Genomic DNA, 19935 nt, shown 5'->3' with positions numbered 1-19935 from the left:
CTGCTTTTTGCAGATGATATCGTCCTGTTGACTTCATCGAGCGTGGACTTACAGCATGCACTGCCGAGTGTGAAATGATGGGGATGAGGATCAGCGGCTCCAAATCCGAGTCCATGATCCTTGACCATAACAAGGTGGTCTGCCCCCTACAGGTTGGTGGAGAAACCGAAAAAGTGGAGGAGATTACCGTAAGTGTCTCGGGGTCTTGTTCATGAGTGGGAAGGATGAAGCGTGGTGAAGAGGGAGCTGAGCCAAAAGGCAAAGCTGTCAATTTACTGACCAGTTTACGTTCCCATACCTTCACCGAAAGGACAAGATCACGGATAGAAGCTGAAATTGGCTTCCTTCGTAGGGTGGCTGAGCGCTCCCTGAGCGATAGGGTGATTAGCTCCGTCACCAGGGAGGAGCTCGGAGTAGAACAGCCACTCTTCCACTCTTCCACATCTCGAGGAGCTAGCTGAGGTTACTCAGGCATCGGTTTAGGATGTCTCCTGGATGCTTCCCCGGGGAGGTGTTTCAGCATGTCCCATCGGGAGGAGGTCCTGGGGAGCACAGAGGACACGCTGGAGAGACTTTGTCTCTCGACTGGCCTGGGAACTCCTTGGGATCCTCCCGGAAGAGCTGGAGGAAGTGTCTAGGCACAGGGAACTCTGGGCATCCCTGCTCAGACTGCTGCCCCCATGACCCGGTCCCGGATAAGGAAGATGGATGGATGGATGGATAATGATTACAGGCAATGGAGTGGGGCAATTGACAACACTGTCAGCTGCACAGGGATTGTTCCTGCTGGCTATTTCTGTGTAGAGTTTGCATGTTCTCACAGGTCTGCACTGCAAGGCATGCTGCTCTTGTGGGTTTTGAAAGAGATTTCCCTTTACAAGTTCCTTAAGTTCCAGATTTTCTTGCAGAATCCGTCACGACGTAAAAACACAATTATGCTGCTGTTTTTTTTTTATTTTATTTAATTTTTTTAGCCCGTGGATCTTTTTCTGAAGTTCTTTACTGTCCGATTTGAGCTTTTCTGGTGACTACAAGTGCCACCTTTCAGTCTGAGGCTGCAGATGCATCAGACAAACTCAATATTTCTTGAACCTGCAGACTGTTGCTCATCATGGAGGAGTTTCCAACTGCAGACGTCTCACATGCAGGACGATGCTGGTAATGCCTGTGGCCGAGCTCTCGTCTCTCAGTTTTATGAGGCTTTTCAGGATCTCCCATTAATGTCCAGGATGAGTTGCAGCTGGTCGGCGATGTTCCCGAGAATACAGATAACATTACAATAATGATCCAATCAAGTTGGTCCAATCACCAAGTGATGGATCACTCAGGCTGGTTCAGATGAGTTTTCACCACCGCACAATGGATCTCACCATCCTGGTTGCATTATGCCATCTACTTTAATAATTCAACACAATATTCCTTGTGTTATTGCACAGTTTATCAAACCCATCCTGCAGTGACTGACCCGACGTTTTGTTTGTAGTCGAACTCGTTCTGCTGAAAGTCATCTGGCAGTAAATTTCATAAAAGAAAGTCAATGTAGAACAAGAACACACTATTATTAGCTCAGGTGTGACTGTTCTGGCCAAGAATGAACATAAACATGCATCCAGAAATGCAGGAAAGCGACATATAAATATATAAATATCTTTCCTGTAAATTCCTTGTGAGATCAAGAGTCTCAGTGTGAATATAAACAATGGATGTTTGAACAATGTGTTTGCTTCCTGAGAATTGAGTGTCCTTCATCTATAAGCAGAAGTTGAGCCTATTTATAAGCTCCAAGCTACATAACTGTATCACTTCACGTGTATGTTGCCACAGAGCTTAACACCACTGGAATATATTCCAGATCTTCATCACAAATAACTGACTTCTTCCTTTGCATATCTGTTAGTCTGCCAAATTTGACTGAAATCTGTCGGAAAGATTTTGAGTGATCAGACGAACAAACTAACGAACCAAAACAAAAGAAAATATTTGCCTCCTAAAAATGCTTTTATTTGTATATTCTGATTAATGAAAGATTTTTTTGTCTTTTCACAGTTTCTACTCCTGGAAACGACAAGCTGACGTTGTTGTCTTTGGAATTTCACGTAAAGGGCCATCTGGCAGGCCACGGACCGTAGCTTTGACACCCCTGGACTAAAACATGTTGCAATGATCAAATCATCAATTGTAATGAAAAGCGTATTGCATTTGAAACATTAACAGTCTTTTAAAATAAGTAAAACGCATTGACTCTGTGGAGAAAAGTTTTTTTTTTTTCATAGATACGTCCTGTTTGTGTGTGTGATTATTCTGAGGCTTCGAACTGAGGTTTCCTCCATCAACATATGTGCAGGTGGAGGCTGAGTGACAGAGAAACCCTCCGGTCCTGTAAACAAGTGTGCGCACTGCGCTCCGGCGCGCACAGGGTTAACCCAAGATGCAAGAAGAGTCGGTCTGAGCATGTGCTGCTGGTGCCGCTGCTGCAGTGAAGGAAAATGTGTCAATTTCCATCGGAGAGAGAGAGAGAATGAGAGAGAGAGAGAGAGAGCGAGAGAGAGAGAGAGAGAGAGAGAGAGAGAGACGCAGACAACCACGGAGGCATCAGGACCATCGCACCGGGGGATGCGCTTCATCAGCCGGCCTGTGAGCTGAGGGAGACGCCGCAGAGCTCCGTCTGAAGGTAAAACCAACTGCGGAGGATGATTCACGACGCGTTCTTATGAGCCGACTCTGCGACACAGGGCCAGCGTGTCACAATCCATTCACACCGGTGCGTATTTGAGTGGATTTTCCAAACTTAGCTCACCATAAATCAACATTGCATTGCGCCCGGGTTGGCGGTCGCGCAAAGCCGTGTCGTTCACTTCATTCCTCTGCAGGTGCTGTAAATAAAACTGTTTGTTTTCTTCTTTTAAAAGATGAAACAGGTTGCAGTGTTTGGTTATTTGGCATGTTCGGTTCACCGTGCGGCTCCTGCACCTGTTAAAATATGGATAAGCCCAGATGGATTTGCTGCGCGTGTAAACGTGTTTTCCTGCGTTCAGAAATGGCCCGTGGGCAACGTAAAAGTGTATTTAAGCTCGTTGCGCCGGGTGTGAGGTTATTTTTCCGGACGGCATCCCGTGCGGAGGGTAGGCGCACCGCACTGCTCCGTGATGCTGCAGCGGAGTCCCGGCCGGCGGCCGGGCCTGCGCACTGCGCGGCCCCGAGCTTCCAGGGACCAAACGTGATGACTTCGGCCATCCAGGGTAATTACAACCTGCAGAGTTCACGCAGAGAGTCAGATTTATTCCTGTCATGCTCTCACTTGTGCAGCACAGAGTTGTTTCTGTCTGTTTTTCTGTTTTGTTTTTTTTCTTTTAGCTGAAAAGTTCCAGTGTCTGCTGCTGGAGGGTTTTGGATTTCTAAAATCCCTCATCGATTTATTCCATATAAGGCCTTCGGTTCACTATCATTTGAGGGGTGAGAGATAATCCCTGCTGCCGTGTTGCCTCTGTAGCCTATATCCCCCTCAGCCTAGACAGTATTGACATTTTGGACCTATTTATAAACTGCAGCAGCCTCCAAGGATTCCCAAAATGACCCCATAATAGAAACACCGATTTAAAAGAAAAACATTCCTCAGCTGTCTGGACATTATAGCTCTAATGCACTGAAGGAGGCTGGTACCTGACAGTATGCAGGAATGCAAGCTCTTATCTGTCCTGAAAAGAAAGGAAAAGTAGTTATGCACCTTAGTAAACTGTGTTTTGTGGTCTTGATTAGTTCTGATTAAGAAATACAGGTCTGAATGATTCAATTTTTTTTTTTTTTTACTTATTTCTTCTTTGTGGCGATGCATGGGCAGGATATTCAGAGGTGCATCCAACAAACCACAACTCAAATCAACTCAACTGTTTTTGAGATTATTATGAAACATTAAGAAACAATTCACACCACGTGATCTCCTTTACTACACGAAGAAATCACAACTCACACCTGAATATGCACAAAAGTTAAATTAGTATTCAGTCGTTAAAGTTAGTTGTCAGTAACTTTCACTTCAGTGTCGTAAAGTTAGGTTGAATGTGTGAAAGTGAAAAGTCACACAGTTACTGCTGGATCTGTTTCATTCATAATTCTAATCTGTCTTCATTATATTTACATTGATAATACTTCTAAAATAGCTGCTTAATGCTATATTATCACATTTTATTATGACTACTTTGCAAATCTGTCAAAAAAAAAAATATTATGGGAAACAATCATTACATAGATTGTTAACTGGAATGATTACATTTTTTTGACCTTCACCTCTATAACTTTTTCCAACCAAAATCAAACCATACCTCCAGATTTTGGGGCAAAAATCACTTCCCGCACTATCCACTTCTCGCCAGCTTTTGTTATTGCAAAGATCTGTTGCACTGGAAACCTTCACACAGCGGCCCGCATCAATTATGCATTGTCAATGATTGATTATAAAGCTTCTTTCTCTGATAGCAGATTAACATGCACATGCATCCCTCCATTAGAGGCATTACTCCCCGCCGCGCCGCCGTCACCATGTCAGTAAATCTGCTCTCTCTGTCTGTAGCTGCTCCAAGATTTCTAATCTACGGGCATGACCCACATGGCTATTCAGGACAGAGGGCTTAGCTCCCACATCTTAGAGTCTGTCATTAAACTGCAAACAGCTCAAGAGCTGGAAGGAGTGCGAGTAGTTGAGATACACAGTGTAGAGAGCATGCATTTTTTGGGATGTGCAGAGTTTTGAGTTAATCAGGTGAGTTTGATTGGGAAAGGTTTCATGATGCCGTCTTCTGTCCGGTCCGCTGCTGAAGTGGCCTTAATCACTCTGCAGAGGAGATGCTTTTTATTCCCTGTCTGCAGTAAAAGTAATTATGCAGAAGAGGAAGTATGTAGCCGGTGTAGTGTTCGCTGAGTGTTCTTCTCTCCTGCAAGGAAAACCCCTCGTTCAAGAGTTTATGGCTCCTTACGAATGTGGCAACAGTTTTAGAAGAACTACCACATATTGCCTTTATTTTTTGTGCTGTTTATAATGTGAAAACTTGAAGGAACGCTCCTCCATGCAGAACCTCTCTGCGGAGAGTCGGCTTTGGAAGTCACGCGTTAGACGGAGGTGAGAATGGAAAGGAAGGATTGGAAGTGTCATCTCTGGTTTCATTCTCGACGCTCCTCAGCTATTTCTGTCACTTTTCATGAGTACAACCGAGGACGCCACCACGGATGCTTTCCAGGAGGGAGTGTGCGCCGCGGCTGCACGGCTGTCGAGTCTTTACGATGTGCAGAAAACAGCAGGCGGCTGGAGGAACGACGGCAGAAATTACAATTTATATTAATAAATAAATGAAAACTGCACAGTTTTTGATCTTTTATCAGCTTGTTGCACTTTCATGATCAAATCTCACCCACGAGAAGCCTTAAATAAACTTTGAATAGTGTTTTATTTTGATGTGACAAGGGAGACCATATTTCAAAAAACACCCCAAGCAGCATTCTCAAAGCATTTTTCAATTTTACTTGAACAAATTTTGCAACATTTGACATAATAACAAAATTCCTCAACCAATCTTATAGAATGACTCTCCCTTTTCCCTCCCAGTGAATTGACTGATGAAGTGATATAACAGTTATTTTGACAGCTAATATAGATTAATGCATTCAAGTCTCACTGATGCATCTCCCACACTGCTTTAGAGGTAATATAAAACCTCTTATGACCTCTGGTTTTAATTCTTTCAGATCAATACAGCCGTTTTTGGACACAAACTTTTCAAAGTGCGTCTGTTTACACACAGTCTTCCTCCTCTTGTTTTGCTTTCACCGTTCATATATAGAAAAGAAGCCTCCTATAAAGTTATATGAGCCTCTGCCGTCAGGCTTTTAGTCTCAGCCCTGCTGCCGTCTCTGCAGCTCCGTCAGAAACTCCACTTGTTTGTGAAGCTCAGATACTTTACGGGCCTCGGGGGGGAGTGTGTGGATGGAGGGGGAGGAGCTGTGGCGAACGCGTGCTGGGAACGTCGTGAGCGTTCGCCTAAAGCACCAAGACGCCGTCAGAAGGAGCATTTGGTTTAGTTTTTAGCTCACACAAGGTGGAAAAAGGTGAGGAATTTGGCCAATTCCTCACCATGAAACTGATTTCATGTTCTATTAATGGTCTAAAATAGTCAATTTTAGCAGCTGTAAACAGTCACAAGGATGAAATCAACCTCATTACTGTTCTATGAAATATATGACTCATAAAAGATTAAAAAAAATGAACAAGGTGGCTGCAGAATTGCTGATTGAAATGTTTAAATACACATTTGAAATTAACTGTTGAAACTTGTGATTATGAAAGATTTCATTGAGATACTTCTACTTCAGTATGAGGAAAGCTACAGACTTTGACAAAAACATGAAAATTCTCTCTTTGATTCTTTACGGTTATCCCCACCTCGTCTTTCTCGCAATAATCATCGACAAAAATAAGCTTCATTGTGTCAAAGCTGCTGTTTGTCTTCATGTGAGGTTACACAACATGAGTCTTCATCAGTTCCTGGATCAACAGATGAGTTATCAGACTTTTCTCTAGTAGAATTACAATTAAATCACCTGAATTTTCAACTAACTTGAGCATTTTCTGAGAAAGAGAAAGTGAGCTGAAAGTACAAAAACAAGAGGCTGCAGCTCGTGTCTTGAAAACAAAGACAGATAAAACAATGAGTCATGGGACGCTGCTCTTTTGTCTCAGCTCATTATGCTCCGATCACACATTTCAAGATGAAAGGAAAACAAATATCGAGAATAAACGTCATTCCACGTGCGGATCTGTGGCCTGCTGTGGATTTATAACCATTACATAAGCGACACAAGAAGATATCCTTAGAACAGGAAGTATATTTTCATTGGTAATCTGCATTAGGATCAGATGGCTGTTTGAGGTTTCAACTTCTAACTTTATCTTCATTGGCGTCAGAGGGCTGATCATGTTGAAAGTGATTGATAAATTCTGTCTGATTTCCTTCTTTAATCATGTTTACACCCCGGATTAAAATTCCAGTATTTAGCTTGTCTGTCCAGTCGCTTCCAGATGCTCCTCCCTGCTTTAATTCTTCAATTCCACTTGCCAACCCCAAACGCCCGTAATTTGACTCCAGCCTCATCTTGCCAGCTGCCGCTGTGCCGAGAGCAGATTACTAGATTACTCTTAAAGAAATCGGTGTCACGCTGCCGCCAGCTGACGGGGATCTGCTCCAATCTGAGCTTTCCTCTCGCAGGATTAACTCCACATGTGAATGACCGCAGCATCTGACGTGTTCAGCAGGTTTACAGTCAGATACGTGGTATAAGATTTGGTGAAACATCCGAGATTTACATTGAAATTCCTGTTTTCCCTTTGTGTTTATTACTCAGGCGGCTTTTCACCAGAGAATGTTTGATCAGGGTTGAGGTTTGAGCGCACTTTTTCAGTAGGTATAGATACATGGTGACATGGCTGGTTGTTTTCTAATCCCAGGGCTGGAAGTTCGATCTCGGTCTTTACACTGAACCCTAAATTGCTTCTAAAGCTGAGCGAGTGCTTTGCATGAATGTGTGTGAAAAAGGATGACCTGAATGGCTGTATGATTTCTTTTTTTTAACACCTTCAGTTTCCACCTGTGTTTACAAACTAGTTCAGCTCATTGAGCGCCATTGAGCCTCAGGTTTAGGGCGTTTATGGAGTCTGTCTCAGCCCCCCTCCCCCCGCCTCCACGCTTTCAGCTACGAGCAGTTTGATGCACTCAGAAGCGACTTGATGACAGCGGCTGTTCTTTTCACGCAGATTCAGCCTTCAGAGGGATGCAGCGGGCTCTTTTTGGCCGCGGCTCCCTGTGGGTGCGGGGGGGTGATGAGCTGTCATTAGGAGTGAGTGCCAGCCTGCTGCTTCAGGGATAATGGACCTGTCTCTGCTATGGATCGCTATCAGTTTATTTTGTGCTGCCTCAGAAACTTCCCGTTCCTCTCTGCCCTCCGCCACGCGTCCACGGCCTCCGTCACTGTGGAGTTTGCAAGTTCCTCCTATATGCATGAGTGGATTTTTTTTTATGACTGTCTGATTATTTCGAGATTCTCTCCATTAGGTGGGATTATGTGTCTCACTTTACGAGCCTGACTTCTCATCTATTTTAAGAGAGCGGCGGCTCCAGCTTGCCCTTAAATGGACAAAATGGGGTAAAGAAAAATGGATGAATTTGCACCCGCTGCTCCATGAATAACCTGAAACTGAAGGTATTTTAGCAACCAGAAAGTACGAGCCTTTTTTTTTTTCTTTGCATCAGTAATTAATGAAGGTCAGGCTGCTTGCTTTTTCCTGGTGATCAGGTGACCGTGCTCGGTCACAATGGACGACGGTGTTTTTCTATACCACAACGCTTCGACCTCCTGAAACGACCTTTCAAAAGTCTGCAGTGAAATCCGAGCAGCAGCCAGACAGACGGAGCACATGAGGAGAGATTATCTTTAGCTCTGTAAAGGCGTTCAACCTCTGGCGTGGATATATATATATTCTTTATGGGTTTCTTTGTTTTTCGCTCATGACCTCTGACCTCTTCATTTGAACATGCACAGATTAACTCCGCCTGTGCGGGCAGCTCAGCCCTGTGACGCTCCACAGCGAGGGTCAATACAGCGCGGTGGCGAAGCGGGTCGCCGCAGCGGGAGCTGGCGGGAGCCACGCCGATCGATACCTCAGGCCGACGAGAGAGCCGGCGGGGCGGCGGGTTGGCGGGCGGGATCCTGCAACAGCTGCAACAACGGCAGAATCAAATAACAGCCGGCGAGGACCGTCCCACGCTGCGGCAACAGGTCGATAGATGTGCCTGGATACACACCTCCGAAGGTCGAGGAGGGGAGTCCGGTCAGCGTTTTGGTCTTTAGAGGATGACCGTGTGATCAAGGAAAACTCCCCCGTTAGAGTCCAGCCGGGGACGCCTGGACGTGTCACCGTCAATATTTCCCTCATGAGTTCCTGTCAGCTCCCTGCTGTGAGAAAAAGAGAGAGTGGAGGTTAGGGAACAACGCCCGGGGCGTCCGACGGGAGCTTTTAGCTTCACACCACAACAACCCGCTGCCTGCATGTGCTTTAAAATTTAGAGGTATTGATAGAGACGTTATTCTGTTCATGAGATGCATGGTCAGTTATTAAGTCGAACCAAAGAGGCTAAATTAACTTTAAAAACAACCCAAAACTGCTGTGGATTAGAATTTATTGGGGGTATAATAAACACAGTCTTCATCTTCAGTTTAATTTACTTCAGACATCTTTATCTATAAACTGATGAGACAAATGAATTTTGGGCTTCAGACACGTCTGTGTGGCGTTTACATGTTCTACCTGTTTTTTAGAAGATGTATGTTACTGTTGTTGAGACTAAACGCTCTGCAGGAGAGGTCTATGGGCTCGAGCTGCTTGCAGGTAAATTATGGACAAATAGTGTGTATTAAAGCAGTGCAGTGTGTCAGGGATTGACACTGCTGCATCAGTGCAAGATTCTGTCTGCCGGCTGATTTAACCATTCTTTGGAGTTTGCATGGTTTCTCTTTGCTTGCACAAATTTTCTCAAATTAGCAACACCTTTATAGAAGTTAATAGAGATCCGTCAATTTTGTATCCATCTAAAATAGCTGTGATATGCAAGGTTTCATCAAATCTGACAATGTGTAGATGCAGTTTTGGTTTTCGTGTTTTTTTAATCTCACAAATGCAGTTCTACAGCCAAATGCATGACACCTTATGAAGCTATGTAACGAGCAAAACGGATCCTAATTTGCAGAATGTGCAACAGAAACAAAGAGATCAAGTAAATTCAGCTTTTAAAATCCTCTTTAGATCATAAAAACAATGGCTGGTGTCAGTTTTTTCCCGTAGAACGGAGTGTGTCATGTTTTTGCTTGTCAGTATTTTATGTCAGCGTTAATCTGCATTTTGATAAGATGAAATACAGTGAGCATGAAACAAACGGCAGAGCCTTCAGATCTCCTGATAGTGTTTACTCTGATAATCTTGATGTGTTTTGATTTACATGCAAGAAATGCTAAAGACATGAGATGCAGGTATACAAAGTGAATATTAGTTAAAGCAGATGTCAAAAAGTGAAAGAAATCTCTCACATTTTTTTCAATGCGTGCTGTAAAAATTCTTTTTTTCCTGCAGAAGGCTCCTGCAATTTCAACTTAATTTTACCTGAAATACCAATTCAATGTAATTGTCATCAAGCACTGGAGTGCAAACATCCAACACGCATTAGATTGTGATTGCTGTGCCACGCTAGGAGCCGTCTTCTCCCACCTCCTATTATCTGTCAATGGGGGTTTTTTTGGCAGGAGGTCGGGTGTTAGACGGCTGATTATCGCAGTCCAAATTTTTCATCATTAGCAGGTTAGTGGGCGTGCGAGTGCCGAATAAATGGTGCGTGTGTGTGTGTGTGTGTGTGTGTGTGTGTGTGTGTGTGTGTGTGTGCAGGCGATGGGTGAGGAGACGAGCAGGGAAAAATCGAGGGGGGAACTGAAGTGTGAAAGCAGTGGGAGGGAGACTGGAGGCATGTGATCCTTTGGTGAGAGATGGAAGCGAAGGGACACGCATCAGGTGGGGAACAGCGTGCCTGGATCTATTACACAAGTCTGATACAAAGCAAATATTATCTCGCTGAACGGTTTGAAGGGTCTGCTTGACTGTTTGTGGAATTTGCAAGCGATGCGGAGAGTCTGAGAAGAGCTCGAGTTCAGTCGTGTTTGATCCACGAGGGGCGAATCTTGTGCAACAGCAGTTTATGTAACGTAAAAGAAAACAACCAGACGTATACTCTCGGTCTGTACCATCAAGTGTCAAGAGGAGCTGGGACCCATCCGAGCCAAGCCGGGGCAGGTCGGTGACGGGTGTGAGGGCAAACACACACCCATTTTCAAATATAGGAACAATTAGGAGTCAGTAATTAACCTCAAACACACGGTCTTGAAATGTGTAAAGAAGCAGACGTACAGCGAGCAGATGCATTGTTCTCACCGCGAGGCCAGGTCTGACAAAGACCTCGGTATCATAAGGTCACATGACCTTTGTTTCTGCTTGAAATTGTGAAAATACAGTTTTTATCCACTCATTTATCGAACTGGATTTCGCATTTCACACTAGGGTGAAATGCGTCCTACTGCAGTGCCAGTAGGACAGATGACAAATCCTGTGTGGCTGCAAAGGGGCCTTGGAACTGCTGTACACTTGGTGTAGTGGTTTGCTCTTTTGCCTCACAGGAAAACCATCCTCGGTTCAATTCCAAGCTTAGGTTCCTTTCTTGTAGATGCATGGATTTTTTGCATGGATTTTCTCTTCTAAAATCCTCATATAATCCCAGCGATATGCATATTAGGTGAATTTCTGACTTAAACTTGCCAATATATGAATGGAACAGAATAGAAATATTTTATTCATCCCTAAAGGAAATTCCATCTCTCTCTGTTTCACACGATGTTTGCCGTAGAATCCCTTCACCCCAAGTTGGAGGTCACAAGACGCTGGAGCCGATCCAAGCTGATTAAAAGGCAGAGTGCACCACCAACCCATCACAAACCATCCAGCTCGTGTATTTCTATATATTTATTCAGTGCGGTAGTTTGTACAGACAGACTCACAATGTGCTTTACAAGCAAGAAATCAAAACACCGTGCAGTAAACAGAGAGGAACAGTGTGGTTAAAAGACTGTAGTGAACCCACTGACAGCATTCGGTTCTCATAACAGGCCAAAGCGTCACGCTCACGAGATTGGAGAAGTTCTGCCCGACCCGGTCCTGCTTGGAAAGATGAGACGGAGCGAGTTTCCCAGGGAGCCTCTGAAAGGATGGTATAAGGGGGTTTAGGGAGGTCAGTTGGTCCACTGCTGTGGCCCAGTTCCTCACATGAAACCCTTGTTCCTTGTTTGGCAGAAATGTGCTAATCCCCATGGACCCACTCTGGGCCCCAGCCAGCCTTTGAAGACAAAACGAGCCTGAAAAAAAAAAAAAATCTGCTTTTGTTCTTCAAACACGCTTTTGTACTCCTAACCTCTCAGAGCTTGCATTTTACAGAGCAGTTATGATCCATTGTATAATGGTTGCTGCTATGACACAGTTTCCTCTGGAGGCATTGTGTAGTATATTCATATACTCTGTGGTGTGTTTCTTCAAACCTGTTGGTGCATTGCTGTGTTGTTGTTTTTTTATGGTACACGTAGTGCGATAAGTCAAGTAGAGGAAGCGTCCGACCCTGCGTGGGCCTTCTGATACGCGATACCAAAGCCTGTTGCGTGTCAAGCTGCAGGATTTGGAAAAAGAGCGCATGATGTAGGCAGTCAGATGATAAAGCTATACCTTACATAAGAACCCCCCCCTCAGTCAGTAAATAGCTCCAACTGAGGAAAGGCCGCTCAGTTTAAGTGCTCTCCGCTCCGCCGGTGTCTAATTTCATCTTTCTGATGTCAGGAGAGTGTTTCCTTTCCCTGTCCTGAGCTGAACTACAGCTAAATGTCAATTAAAGCTGTAATCCTGAAGAATTTTGGTAGAACTGTTATTACTGTAGACATCAGGACATTAACTCAGGAGGCAGTATTTTTCGGCTGTTTAGTTTTCTATAATCGCAGCGTAACATTGTCAGGAACTCTCTGCAGGGAGACACTGATAGTTTTGCGAAGGGTTGCACTCATGGAAAGTGCCCCTAATCGCGTTGTAACAATGGAGGAGGAGAGCCGGAGGAGAAGTGTGTGGCCCGGCTGCTCCGTCGCCTCCTCTCTGGTGGATAAGTGTGTGCGGACGTCCTGTCATCAGAAAGTCACAAACGATGGCGTGGACGTACGAGCCGATCCCTGCCGTTTCATCAGATTTATGGACTCTTCTATTTACCAACACGTCATCTCCAGTTTACCGTGATTGTGCCTCTCACAGCCTATTCTGTTCTTTTTTTTTTGGTTATCTGTTCTGCCTTCACGATCACATCCGTCCTTTACAGCTTTCTCTTTCTTCCCCCTGTAGATCCGAAAGGCGTAGAACTTTAGCGGAAGGATGGTGACGGCAGAAAACCCGGAGGCTCCGGTTCCTCTGACAGCGCTCTCGCGCTGGTACCTCTACGCCATCCACGGCTACTTCTGCGAGGTGATGTTCACCGCCGCCTGGGAGTTCGTGGTCAACTGCAACTGGAAGTTCCCCGGCGTGACCAGCGTGTGGGCGCTCTTCATCTACGGCACCTGCATCCTCATCGTGGAGCGCATGTACCTGCGGCTGCGCGGCCGCTGCCCCGTGCTGCTGCGCTGCACCATCTACACGCTGTGGACGTACCTGTGGGAGTTCGGCACGGGGCTGCTGCTGCGCCAGTTCGACGCCTGCCCCTGGGACTACTCCCAGTTCCGCTACAACTTCATGGGGCTGATCACGGCTGAGTACGCCGTGCCGTGGTTCTGCGCCTCCTTCATCGTGGAGCGCCTGGTCATCCGCAAGACCCTGCGGCTGCGCTTCCACGAGGGGCCCGAGGACGGGTGGTCCCAGCACCGGTCCGACGCCGGGGGCGGAGGAGGAGGAGGAGGCGGGAGGAGAAGAGGGGTGGAAAACAGCGCGAACGGCTACCTTAAAGTTGACTGAGTCGACAAATAGATGCAAAGACAAAAACCAGCTCGATCACTCTGCTGCACCTCTTCGACCGTCCCCAGCCACTCTTCATAAGCAGCCCCCCCTTCAGGTGGGGCGAAGACGGACAGCTGTGCAGACTGGGCTGGTGTGCAGAGGTGTAAAGAGCTGGAAAACAAAATGCCTAACTGGGGGTTTCAAAATGCCCAAATCACTCACTGTGTCCTTCACTGTTAGCACGGTGGCGCAGTGACTCCATGCTGCTGCTGCTGCTGCTGCTGCTGCGTTTGCTGCATCTCATAATTCACCCGTTTCCACGCTGGGTGCTGACGTCCCCGTCTTCTTACAGCCACTTTCAACCCCCCCTCCTCCGTTCCACAGACTCCAGCAGAATGAAAATAATTAAGAGTATATAAAAAGATTAGCATTATTGTCCTGTTAGGGATCAAGAAGGATTTCTATTCTATTCAAGGGCACATCGGTTTAAAATATAGCAAAGCGCTTGCTGCATAGGGATCAAAATAAATAAAAGTAGCTGCAGTTGCAAAATGTCTTTAACATGTACATAATGTCCTTAATACTATTAATCGAAGTACTGTAGTAATGTAGCTACAAGAGGCTCCTGAAAACATCCCGTCCGCCCAGAAGCAATGCATCCCGTGTCCGCTTATATGCCATGAAGAATGTTTTCCTGCAGTCGATTTAATTACCCACAATGCCTGGGAAAAAAGTGCATGAACAAAAAAGAAAAAAGAAAAAGAGTCTTCCAGTGTAATCTGCATTTTTTTACGGAGCTCATTTAGCAGCCACACTGTGTGCCTGAAGCTGGGCCAGTCCGGGCCGGACCGCCAGCTATCAGGGTCGATTGCCAGTGTTATTGTTCTGACAGCATGACAAAGTGTCCTTGAGCAAGACGTTGAATTGCGGCCCGCTCCCGGCGAGCGGGCCGCCGGCCTTGCATGGCAGCTTTCCCCGCCGTCGGCGAGTGAATGATATCGCGTGCGTTTGCTAATATGAGGACGGTTAAGGAACGCGGCGCGTTCCGCAGGGAAGCCTTTCTGCTGATGGTTCTGATTCTGCGTCGTGACCATCGGCACAAAGCACCCAGACCACTCGCTAATTTCCTTTTCACGGCTTTTCAGCGAACGTCTCCGTGACTCACGGTCTGCGTGTCCATTTTGTTTACTGTTGTTTCAGAAATGCCAAGGTCGCATCAGCCTCATTTCTCAATTCGCATTCGCTGGAAGTCGATAGATCTTCTTGTCAAATTACACTTTTTACCTGCGAGTTGTTTGTCGAACAAATATCTGTGTTCTTGTTTTGGTTGTGAGCAACTTATTGATTGAGTTGTTCAACAACAGCAGCAGCCATCGACAATGAAAGGTTTCTTTTTCATTCTCCTTCTGGTTTTGTTTGACAAATGTGTGAAGGACACAAATCATGCAGCAAGATTTTTGGTGTAAATTTACTAAAGAAACCAAAATAGAATTTGCTGCTCATTTCTTCCCTGCAGAAATCGTCCGTGACTAAGAAATGATCTGTGCTACACTGGACTTATGAAACAAACTGCAGAGGTGGGGAAGAGTTCAGGTAATGTTGAGTTAACAAAAGCTTGACTGCACTTGTGTTTTAACATGGCAACACACACTCACGCACACACACACTTGCTCTTTCCGGTGTCCTTCCTCTCGTAGTGTGGTCCTCCGGTCGAGGACTGGACACTTTCCTCCTCTCATGCAGGAGCTGGCGGCATTGTGGATGTGGTGCTACTGGTTCAAGAGTTAAACAAAAAGGTTGATTTTGAGGTACCGCTGATGAAAATGTGTGTGCTGAGAAGTATTTCCCAGCAGAACCATCTGTGTCATTTCAATCACAGCACTGTGTTAAAAACAAAATTAGCTGAACTGACATTTAAGGTGATTAGAAAGAGAAAAGCCAAGTTGATGCTTCCACATTACTGCTGGGATCAGCTGGGCTGTGACCTTCACCAGTGTGGCTGCATTGAAATGCAGTGTTTCCTCCAGACTGCAGGTCCAGCAGCACGTGGAGCTCTTCAGCATCCCAGGTGAAGTGCTGCCACCCAGTGGATGATTCGAAAACTGCTAATATGAACAATAAACTAAGCAAGGAATGTGAGATAAACTGCAACACGAGCTCTTAAAAATCAAAGAACACAGAAGATTAGATTTGTGGAAATCCACCCAATCACATGTTTTATTTAGTTTTTGGACCACATCTTTTTTCTTTTTTTTTTTTTTTTGTTTTACATTATTCAAAAGGCTTAAAAGCAATATCGGCTTCTGACCCAGCAATGATGACTTTTTTCCTTCAAAAATAAAATGAATTACTACATTATGATGGTATGCAGCTAATGTATTTGTCCACTTCTACTGCTTTGATTGAGCAAATCACAAAAACATGCAAAACTAAGTGTATTCTCTGCAATATGTGAGTAAAGGAGTATTAGGCGACTGTGTATGGTGTGTTCTACAGGGACCCCGTCTCTGTATGTGTATGTGCATGTACAGTATGTAAAGCTGAACTGATTCTCTGGTATTTTTACCCTGAGTGTGCATGTCCAAAATGTTCTCCTCTAATATTTGATTTTATCCCGTTAATTATTTTTCACCATGTCATTTTTTTTTCTAACAAGAATGTACAGGTTTTTAGTAAAATGACTGAAGTACTTATATCACCCATTTTGATTATGCATTATTTATCAGTTTTTGGAATTAAATGTATTTATTTGATCATAGACTGTGTCCGTTCTGAGAAGTCTTCTTATTTACTTGCAGAAAAAAGCTTATATGAAGATGTTGAAAATTGTAGGTATGCATTTTGGGTTGCTTTTCTTTATTCCATTCATGCACGATTGAATTAATGACCGAGCAACGTAGAAAACATTCACAAAGTGAAAAAGTGTGTGTGTAATTAGTGAAAATGAAATTAAAGTAGGCTGCAATACTTTAAACCCGAAGCAAAATGGCAACAAATAATAGTATGAGATTGGAATAAAAACAAAAAAGGAAAAAAACAAAATATAATTCATTGAGTTATAATGTGTTATAATTTTTGACATGCAAATAACTGACTACATAGATAGATCTCCTGATCAACATCTACTAAAAAAAGGGATGGTTTAGGGGTTATGGGTTTAGGGTTTAGGGTTTTAGGTGTGATAAACTATTTTTTAACACACCTGAGGTGTGACCATTCCAGTGCAGGTGTGCGGCAAGGGTAATAAGCTCAATTTGAGCAAATCTCAAGAGAAACAAAGTCATATGATACTATGCTCCAGGGGTCAGCCAGCAACTGCAACTGGTGGCCCGCGGGCGACTTTTGGTTCGCGAACAATAATATCTGGCCCGCCAGATGATTTTGAGAATCTGAGGTTCCTGCTTCACAGAGGCCAGTGAACCTGTCAGTATCATCTGCTCCTAAACGGCCTTCATTACCTGTGAAACACCTGGAACCCTCTGATTCAGAGAACAACCTGCAGCTCCTGCTGCTTTCAGGGACACTTCGGAAAAGTAGCCTGCTGAAAGACTCAGTCAGCTGTTAGCTTAGCTGTTAGCCACTAACGAACTAGCTGACTTTGAACGATTCCTTCAGGCTCCAACATCAGTCGACGGGACGCATCTCAACTTCTGAGACGGCGGGAAGAAGATTTAAACACTGAGAGTCTCGAACAGACGGGAAAGCTTGTTATTGTCGAACAGTTCAGTTTTGAGAGGAAGTATCTGAGCGGCGTAGCGGCGGCTTGGAGAGAAGGAGGGAAACATTGTCCTGGTAGGTTTAATTTCTGTGTCTGGGCTGTTCACTGTTCTGCTTGTTGTTTTATCTTCATCTTGTTGTTCAGTGATCATCGTGTTGCTCACAGGAGTGAAGGACGCTCAGCTGTGAGGCGTTCAGGTTCCAAATCCGGCTCTTTTCAGATCAGAGGGCTTGTCAAACATTTCTAAATACCCACAGTCAGCGCTTCTATATGTTTGTTTATAATGAAAAGCAATCATTCAGAACATTGACATTGTCCTAAACTGTTGGCAATACAGAATTATAATTACTTATGATAATGTATTTTCCACATTTCACACACATTCTTGTCTTAAAAGACAGTCAAACAAAAATTGGTTCTACGCCAAATCAGGTTGTGGACCCATGCTATGCTAAATATAGTTTAGGTCATATTCTAGTTATGTGAAATATATAGATAATATCAATGAGAAATTACAAGACCTAAAAGTACATTGTACTGATTGTTTTTTTTTTCTTCCAAAAAAAGTCTTAAACCTTATCCATGGACAAGTTGTCCTACAATCCCAATGAAGTGGCCTGTGTGTGTGTGTGTGTGTGTGTGTGTGTGTGTGTGTGTGTGTGTGTGTGTGTGTGTGTGTGTGTGTGTGTGTGTGTGTTTTCAGGGTCAGGTTAAGCTGCAGTACCTGGATTCGACCACTTGGTGGCTCTTTTTCACTAACAAACCGACCTTCTCGCTCTGCTTGATGACTCACGTAGAGCTCAAGTCATAAGTCTGCATTTGAGGATTAGTTTGTGGGCCATATATCTTTTTATAGCTGGGCTATCCCACCAGCAGGGCAAAGATTAGTTTAAAATATAACTCCTAGCTTGATTGTTATTTGAATGGACAGGCCTGCTCACTGCAGGACACTCCATCCTGCTTTTATGATCAATAAAAGACTAATTCATTACCACAGTGACATATATCTGTTTTCTTGTGAAAGAAGAATCTAGATAAAGGATTTACAGCTCCTTCGCATCTTGTGACCACACCTAGCAGCAGGTAGTGAGACTCTTAAGTGTGTATTCAGAGCCTATAATTGGTACCGAGTCCCCTCGCAGGCCCGGGGCTTTCTCACCACGCAGCGCTCACCTATATGTTTAAAGGGTGTGTCTGCTTCACACTCTCGGCCGCACTAATGGCACAAAGCCACGGTGGCCCTGCCTCATTCGGCTCCTCCAGCATTGAGCTTCAACCGCCTTCCTCCAATCAGTCGCTGTCACTCCAAATATGGAGATTCACAACCTGTAATCTGTGCGGATGACAGGAGAGTTTCCCCGCGGCGGATTCAGAGGCCTTGCTCTGTGAGCGTCGCTCACGTGTTGCGTGTTCAGCTCAGGTTTCGCCGCTGGCTTCTCTTTGAGTGACTTCATTGTTCTCCGGGGTCAGGGTTAAAGTTTGCCGAGCAGGAAGCGCAGACGGATTAAAGTGCTGCGATTCTTAATTTAGAATATCCTCATCAGCTTCACGTGCACCTGTGTCGTCTCAGGTGAGAATTCATGTCCAGGTAAACCTGATAATCTTTTCAGAAGCCATTGAAGTATACACAGACGTCCACATAATTTTTATTTATGCTCTCGAAAGGATTACAAGTGTAAACTTAAGCAGATTTGTTTGGAAGACTATATCTGACATCTGCTTTTATTTTGAGCTCAAACTGTAGTTTGTGTTCAGGCAGTGGATCCACTAAATCTGCTGAGTTAGTCTTTTAAAGTTCATCAGGAGCTTTTCCCCTGTGGTCAGGTCAGGTCTTCCTCTCTGTTTCTTACAATGTTTTCATATATTTTTGCATCAAGAAGTGCTTTGTTTTCTCCAGAAGGAGAGGATGCCTCGTGTGTTATTGTCCCATCCGATGTGGATCCTGCTTTATTAAACCCAGAGGGAAAATCTTTGTGGCGCTCTTCCATAAAGAAAGAAAGAAGGAAACTAGCAAGCTACAATGATTCACTAAACAGATACAGATCAGATATTTTATCTGTTAAAAAAAAAAACAAAAAAACAAATTGGCTTTATTACATTAATGTAAGTGTTCGGAGTTTTTCATTAGTGATCATTCATATTTCTGCCCATTTTATTCACGGAAGCAGCCATCCTTCACACAGCTTCATCCAGTTCATGGTCGTGTGGGACCCTGGTTCCATCTATTTTCACACACACTCAGGGAGAACATGCAAACTCCACACAGAAAGGCTCTCTGGCACCGGGGTCCCCCTCGCTCTACAAACTGAATCCTCAATAACGACATGGAGGGGTTACTTTAGGCTTGTTGAAGAGCTGAATGTCCGGTGGAGCCGCACGGCGACCTGACAGCGTCATGGCGCATTTATGGAGCGTCAGTGAATGGGTGTGTGTGTGTGTGTGTGTGTGTGTGTGTGTGTGTGTGTGTGTGTGTGTGTGTGTGTGTGTGTGGGGGGGGGGGGGGGGGGGGGGGGGGGGATGTGAAGGCTTGGATGGGAGGGCGAGCTGACAAAATGAATAGTTCCATCAAATTCAAGGCCAGAGCTGAAGATTTGCATTTCCACTGGGCTCTCCATTGAGGGGA

At 44.7% G+C, this 19935-nt stretch overlaps 1 protein-coding gene across 1 annotated transcript; it reads left to right on the top strand.

Moving 5' to 3' along the window:
- The first annotated feature begins 13036 nt into the window (after positions 1-13036).
- Positions 13037-13639, top strand: tmem229b (transmembrane protein 229B). Its single transcript, XM_030117003.1, has one exon. It carries the CDS (start codon positions 13040-13042, stop codon positions 13610-13612), a length of 573 nt encoding a protein of 190 aa, XP_029972863.1. The 5' UTR covers positions 13037-13039; the 3' UTR covers positions 13613-13639.
- The last annotated feature ends 6296 nt before the right edge of the window (positions 13640-19935 follow it).

This window comes from Salarias fasciatus, chromosome 19 (assembly GCF_902148845.1).
Source record: "Salarias fasciatus chromosome 19, fSalaFa1.1, whole genome shotgun sequence".
Classification (NCBI taxonomy): Eukaryota; Metazoa; Chordata; class Actinopteri; order Blenniiformes; family Blenniidae; genus Salarias; species Salarias fasciatus.
The sequence above is the reverse complement of the archived record's forward strand: the minus strand, read 5'-3'. Positions and strand labels throughout refer to the sequence as shown.

Coding starts and splice junctions, on each gene's coding strand:
- tmem229b (XM_030117003.1), top strand. CDS start 13,040: ATGGTGACGGCAGAAAACCCGGAGGCTCCGGTTCCTCTGACAGCGCTC.